This window comes from Vanessa atalanta, chromosome 18 (assembly GCF_905147765.1).
Source record: "Vanessa atalanta chromosome 18, ilVanAtal1.2, whole genome shotgun sequence".
NCBI classification, from domain to species: Eukaryota; Metazoa; Arthropoda; class Insecta; order Lepidoptera; family Nymphalidae; genus Vanessa; species Vanessa atalanta.
The window spans coordinates 6,666,596-6,674,238 of NC_061888.1; the positions used below are offsets into that span (position 1 = coordinate 6,666,596).

The following is a 7,643-nucleotide window of genomic DNA, read 5'->3' on the forward strand; positions in this document are numbered from 1 at the left end:
AAAATCTCATAAATATATTGATCATTAAAGTATATACTTTAACAAATAAATATAGAAACTTATAAGACTGCATTAAAATTTATTTTTGTCACAATTGAGATTATAATTTCATTAAATATATCTAGTAAGTATTTGTTAGTTAAGTGATATGTATTAAGAACTATTAACATTAATATGATATATTTCATAATGTTAACAGCTTAAGTTTCAATTGCACATTCTTTTATAAAAAAAAAATTATTAAGACCGTATTATTTGTTTAATTATAACGATTTTTATTCAACATTGAATATGTGTCAAGTTGAGCATATAATTACAACAGTTAAATAAATATTTGTGATCTGTGTTAATTATTAGTTTTCGATAATCATTTTATAACCTTTGTTACAAGACGAAGCGTGAGAGAAAAGACTTTAATTATCTATTGAATTATTTACTCTGATAACATTTATTTGTATCAAATGTGCAAACTTGTTTTTGCTTACTTTTTAATTATTTTTTTCTTTTTTTTTAGTTAAGTCAATTATGATTTTAACTAGTTTGATATTTTTTATAACTACCTCATAATGGAAGTTGGTGCTACTTCTGTTGAATATATATTACCTTTGACAGACCTACAAGATTTGGTATCCCCTTCAATCTAACACGTTAGAAAGAGATAGCTATAATCCTGTCAATTAGAGTTTGATTAGAAATTATATACATCAGAAGTGGCACCATAGCCTTTTTCTTATCTTAGTTTTTTTCATATGAAATTGTGTTCACTGTCATATAAAATATCATATATATTTGAACAGTAATTTTAATAAAAAAAATACAATTATCTAATATACCTCTGATTTTATTGATTAAAGACTTCATAGTGAATACATTTAGTTCATGGTTCATAGTTTTATGGTATTATTATATAAAACGTTATGTGATGGATGAATACAATAATTGTGAGTGATATAATATGTTAATTATATTTTAATAAAAAAAATATTTTGTACTGGAACTTATTTTTATTTCCTTACTATAATAAAAAGCATAGATTTTTTAGTCTAAGGCACAATAATAATTGTCATTTATGGAAATTATTTCAAATATAGTTTTGTCAGTTTGTATATTCATACAAGAAAACACAATCGCCGATTTTACGAATTTTTAGATTTCCTGATTTATTTATTATTTAACCCATGGCTAGAGATTATGACTTATAATGAAAAAACCGATGACTTTGAAATTAGGTTTTTACAATTAATGCTAGTGAAGTAAATTAAACTAAACAGTAAACTAAACAATAGTTGGAGGCACTAATTGCAAGTAGTGTAGACTTCAAAAGATGAAAAATGAATATGTTCCACAAACAGTAGCATTAAAATAAATATTAATCGTTCCATTCGATACTAATGTGGCACTAATCATCGTACCTAAGATTTTAGTCCCTTGCCTAAAAGTATAACAATAATTGATGAGTAGGCCATGGATACAGGCTTGCATAAGACCATCCTGATACATATCACACTTATAGGGATATCAACACTGTCCATTCTAGTTCAGAAGTCAGGGCTGTGATTGAAATACTATAATAATGTTCACAATAAAGTTATTATTTACTGCAAGAAAGTCTAAATATATTCAAAAATAATAATTTATTATACTTTAATTCCGAACAATCATTTTATTATCAATAATAAATTTGGCACTGAAAAGTAGTAATTTATATACACATCTATAAATTATAAATATTTATATATTCACATCGAGATCACTGATTAGTATACACACAACTAAATTGTTCGAAATCCCTTTTTTAATTAGTTTTGTTTTCAGATATTGTATAATTCATTTTTTCAGTTAAAATTTCTTCTACAATCTTTTGAATCATTATTCTATCTTCAAGTTTAATATCTTCGGGTTTTGTCTTATCGTCATAAATTTTTCTATCTATTAAACGGACTATTACCTCTTCGACTATAGAATCAATATTTACATTTGTGTTATTAGTGGGTTCATGTACTTCAACAATATCTTCCGACGGTTCAATGTCTATTTGTACATTCATGTTTGTAGGAACAACTAGATTAATTTCAACATCAGGTATATCTCCTCTCCCATCTTCTTCTTTCTCTACATTGAATTTATCTGATATGTGTGTGTCAGAAAGTTCATCTGCGATATGTTTATGACGTTTCATGAGTTCCTTTAATTTTTCCTTAGCACTAGCCACTACTTCCTTTCGGGTCTCTGATTTTATTTTTGATATGGCTTTTTTCTTTCTTTCTTGTCTATTATACATTTTAACTTCTTCTAACGTTTTTCTCATCTTCGAAATTTTTGCCGCTGCCTGCTCAATTTCTTCTTCTGATACATTGTCTTCGTTATCATCATCCGTTACTACAACAACGTTTTCTTCTGGAATTGTTTCAATGATTTCGATAGTTTCCCCCATACCATCTGTAGTGTTTATTTCAACTTCTAATATTTGATTAGAAGGTTCTTCAAGTAATTCTTCACTGAAATTAGTATTATCCATTTCCTTTTCTTCAACACTCACCCCATCTAACTCCACATCCTCTGTGTATCTTTCCTGCTTGGTCAATTTAAAGGCATCGTCTCTGAAATTCTTTCTTTCTAAGATAAATAAAGCTGGTTTGGTCTTTATTTTAATCGGAGGAAAGAGTTTGTATGTCACTGTAATTTGTGAAAACGATTCTACACTATCTAAAATATTATGTGTTTGAGAAAATGCCTTAAGATTTGATGAATATTTACTCTTTGCTTCAAAAATAAGATGAGTAAATTCTTGTAACTGATCAACATTTAGTGATTCATTTTTACTGTAAGTCCAGTGGTCATTTAATTGCGTGAATCTAGTCACTCCAGTCTGCGCTGCTAAATTACTAATATGTACATGGACGTAAGGTTCATTTTTCAATAACTTGTGAAATCTGTAAAGTTATAAAAAGCATGTAAGAAATTAATACGCAATGTAACGACAATGTTAAAATGGTCTCGTAATATATTAACAAACCTTGTTATCGCAATACCTCCTGGGTAATTTGTCATTGCAACCATAGCTAGTGCTAAGGAAAATATGACATTACAAATTATAATTAGCACTGTCCCCCAGAAAAGTAGTTCATAAATTGGTGATTTAGTTCGTCGTATAAATCTGTAATTAATGTTTCGGGATAAGTATATTTACTGATATTAAATAATTGAATGTCATAAATATTCACTACCTACAGCCTATTCCAATCGAAGAAGAAAAAAGGTAAACAAACCTTATCTTTACGTATTACATGTGTGTTTATTTGGTTATGGTTCAATTTTGTACGATGAAGCGGGTGAATATTGATAACGCTTGTTGTCTTCTCAATAGCTTTATTGAGACTAAAATATTATAATAAATATTAACTATTTATTTTGAGCAAAAGTATCGAACATTGTTTTTTATTAATAGCTCAGCTATATATTGTGTACTACTAATAGTTCTTGATTAATATACATATATACGTCACTTACACTTCCAAAGTTCCGATGTCCGCTTTTTCGACATTCGAAACGCCATTTTTTCGCAAATTTAGTGACTATCATAGATTATTAAAGCTTTCGACCAACCAATCAAAATATCTCGACAAATGTTGTTTATTTGTCTTTTATTCCTTGTTGGAATAGGCTATACATTGTCTATGCACTGTCGTAAAAAATTTAACTATTATCTCTAGTGTTTATGTACAGTCGGCATGATATGTAGTGACATTTAAGATTACCAAAAACATATTACATATAAAACAGATCTAAAATGAAACCAATTTATATTAGGGTCTTGATACTTGACGTATTTAATAAAAGAAAAAAATTAAACAACCGAATTTTACCGTAGGTACCGTGTCTGACCGTGTTTTTTATGCCCTTATCCTTATCCAGGTTTCAGGATATCTCTGACAAATTTCATTAAGATCGGTTTAACAGATTATGTAACAAGCAAGCATACAGTATAACATTAACATTTATAATATTAGTCCTAGTCCGCATATATGTATTTCAAAAAAACTTACATGTATGAGCATACTGCAGCTGAAGATACGTTGAGCAAAGGAAAAACGTATATTATGAACCTGAGCTCTTTGTGTGGTAGAAAAGAGAATAGCAAGATATAAATTAAGGCCGGAAGAACGATTGGTACAAGACGCCTCTCAAGGTACAACCCTATGGGCACCAAAACAATGCTGGGACCAAGACCACGAGGAAGCGCTGAATAAAAGTACCATAGAAATGGTGCGGTCTGGTTTATAATATATGAGTAAAAATTGAGAATAAATATTTATTCAATTATATATGTTATTTTATGTTCATATGACGAAAATAAATTAAAACAAGCGATTAATTTAAAGCAATTAATCGCTTGTTTAGACCTCAGACCAATGGAAAATTGGTAAACGGCAAACATTTAAGCACAATTGGCGTTCACAAATAAGTGAAGCAGAATCTATGAAGTTGCGTGCATGAACTTGTGTCCATGTATTTAACATGTGTCTATGATCAGAGAAAAAAAATCTAATTGTATGCTATTAACCCCCTCCAATAATATTGTAATAGGGATATTACAATATTGTTTTTAAGAAATAAAGAAATAAATATAAATTTTATTTTACATATTGGTTAGTTGATAGAATCGAATGCAAATTGAATCCTTATAATATTACTCTATCATTTGTCACCGAATTTTCCGAAACGCATGTTTGAAAAAAAGTATTTTTTTGAGTAAACAAATTATTTATCGCAAATATCGTAACATTCCGCTTCTTTACTTAACTATGTTACATAGTATTGCAACTTGTAAGACTACAGCGCTGTTAATCTTTTTCTATTGGTCTCTTTGGTTCAAATCAATAAAAATATATAATCTGTTTTATAGTCTAGACGATTATTATTCAAATACATTAAAAAGGATACACCCCAATCGGAACTTTTATTTAAAATTGTATTGAACCAAAAAACCTCAGCTTCTGGCCAAACAAGACGTCTCCAAAATATTGAATCAACTAGTAATGTTAGTGATACTAAAGTAATTCCGGCCGGAATTACTATTTTAAGTAACCTGAAAAAAAAAATATAATCATAGATAATTTCAGATGCCAGTCATCAATCCTCACATAGGTTAAGGTTTAATCATATTTTATCTATACCTAATACATTTGTAATAAGACTTTCATACCAATACAATGAAATACAAATGTACTTTATTAATACTGCTCAAATTGTAATTGTATTCTTGCGAATAATCTCTTCTAGACAACATTGAGATAGATGACATAAAATTAATACAATTATGAATATTAACATTTAATTTTCTCATATCATCATATAATATCTCATATATTCACTTTGTATTCTGTCTATTCCCATCATTCATTTTATATTTGTAAATTAATCATTTAACTTCATTATTAATTGAGCAAATGTAAATAAAAATATATAATTAAAACTTTAAAAAAAAACACAGTTTTTAGTTATTTTGCTGTTTGCCCTTTTGGCATTTTCTCAAATATAATTAAAAACTAATCAAAGACAATCATGAGATGTAGATATAGACAAATTTTTCCTATTTACTAATTTTTATATTCCTAACATGTTGTTCATAATCTTATAACACGTTATGTTTCGTGAGTTTAGTATTTCAAACAAACATATTTATAAAATATGATTTTTAAGAAGTTGGTAATTATCACTTTAGTTTCTGTTAACCTATTAAAAAAATATTTTATAAAACAGTGTAGTTCATTTATGATCAAGGAAATAAAAGAAATAACTTACGCTGGAACATCAATCTTCTTAAAGTAAAGGTCTATTATAAGGTATAAACCAAACAACATCGCAAGTTCAGAGCGGAATATAATAATTGAAGCACCTGCTGATATTATGAACTGCTTATGTTTGCCAAGTAACCATCCTTCAAGTGCTAAGAGTACTAGAAGAGAATTAATATAAAATTATATATTTAAGCTTTTATTATAAAATTATATTATAAAATTATATATTTATTAATGGGGAAGAAGGCCAAGATAGTTAAGAACTCATTAAATTTAATTTTCTTTATTTCGCTAGTGATATCTGTTCTTTATATAAATCTGTAATAAACTAACTATAAAACATTAAGGAAAAACACAATTAAAAACTCATGACCAAGCAAAACATGTTTATGAAAAATATATAATAATTGCCACTAATAAGACAATGAGATAAATAAAACAGTATTTTTATTGAAATAGAAGTATCACCTATTCTAGTCGAAGGAATAGAAAAAAGAAAATCCTTAGATTTACTTATTCCATATGATTTGCTAAAAGCTCAGCTATATTATGCACTACAAACTGTTTTTGATTAAATACCTAATATACTTAATAACTTATGTATATACATTAATTTTACTTCTAAAATTTCAATATAACTTATGTTGACAGTCAGAACACAAATATTTAACAAATTCATAGATTAATAATTCAAGATCTTGAATTACATTGTTTATTATTGATTATTGAAGTCATTTATTTCCCATCACTCTTCCTTGATTCAGAAAAGGCTATATTCAGCAACATATGATTACTATTCAATAGAAACAAATAAGTATTCATTATATAAAAAATACTTCTTAATTTGATAAGACGTAAGCTATTGCCATGGCTGTACCGGTAATAAAAATTAAATGAATCATCTAAACCATATTTCAATTTTTATTTTTTTAATAAATTAACTTACCAAGTGGCAGTGCCATAATATTAGGTAATGGACGGCCCATATAAAACATAAAGTGGTATTGGGTTAAAGTGACTAAAGTAAACCACCAGGCAAAAGTATTCCCAAACTGCTTTCTTAAAGCATTTCGAAGTCGATTCCATGATGCTATTACAGTCAATGCTAAAGTCAGTCTCACTGTAATTAAAACAAAATAGAATTGAATGAATCTTACTTTTCCAAAATTAACATTGTATATGACTATATCAAATCAATTGTAGACTTTTGTGACGTCGACTTACCTACATACTGCATCCAAAATTTATTTACACTAAATAAATGAAATAAAAAAGCAACAGGTGAACATAATGAAGATATCACAAGTGGTCCAATAAAACTACGCGGCACTACACCCGGGAACTCATTATGATCGTACTGGAAAAAATAGATTATTATAAAAACACAGACAGTGCGCAACATATGAGTCCAAAATTAGAACTTCTTTTATACCTCTGATATGTTTAGCCGATGATACAAAATATCATGAAATGCTTGAATATTAAAACTTTCCTCGACTTTTGTGAATGGACATAGTAGCACATGCAAGCTAGTGACAATATAAAATAATTGAACCATTTCTTTTTATTTACGAAAGTTCTTTAAATCACAACTTAAGCCATATCTTAGATTATTTTCTATTCCCGGAGCTGTCTAATACAATTCGAGTCAATTGACAATTCACTCTTTTAATGTCAATGCTCATGTATTGACAATTATTGACATTGACAAAAATCAGTTATGCTTAAGAATATAATTCTATGAAAGTTTTAAATATTTACTATTAATCTGTTATCTCATCTGCTAAGCTATAATAGTCATATAATAACCAATAACTATAACTAGTTAGCATTAAGTTATAG

At 27.8% G+C, this 7,643-nt stretch overlaps 1 protein-coding gene across 1 annotated transcript; it reads right to left on the bottom strand.

Moving 5' to 3' along the window:
* Positions 1–863: 863 nt before the first annotated feature.
* LOC125071157 (dol-P-Man:Man(7)GlcNAc(2)-PP-Dol alpha-1,6-mannosyltransferase) lies at positions 864–7,458 on the bottom strand. The gene is made up of 8 exons (XM_047681257.1): positions 7,234–7,458; positions 7,026–7,158; positions 6,748–6,921; positions 5,806–5,959; positions 4,945–5,089; positions 4,047–4,273; positions 3,017–3,157; positions 864–2,933 (listed from the first exon to the last, which is right to left on the bottom strand). Exons 1-8 carry the CDS (start codon positions 7,357–7,359, stop codon positions 1,796–1,798), a joined length of 2,238 nt encoding a protein of 745 aa, XP_047537213.1. The 5' UTR covers positions 7,360–7,458; the 3' UTR covers positions 864–1,795.
* Between the last annotated feature and the right edge of the window lie 185 nt (positions 7,459–7,643).

Bases quoted from the DNA above. Each gene is read 5' to 3' on its own strand.
- LOC125071157 (XM_047681257.1), bottom strand. From the start codon at position 7,359: ATGGTTCAATTATTTTATATTGTCACTAGCTTGCATGTGCTACTATGT. The intron at 5,090-5,805 runs GTAAGTTATTTC...TTTTTTTTTCAG, and splicing joins AAGAAGATTGATGTTCCAGC to GTTACTTAAAATAGTAATTC. The intron at 4,274-4,944 runs GTATCCTTTTTA...ATTATAAACCAG, and splicing joins ATAAAAGTTCCGATTGGGGT to ACCGCACCATTTCTATGGTA.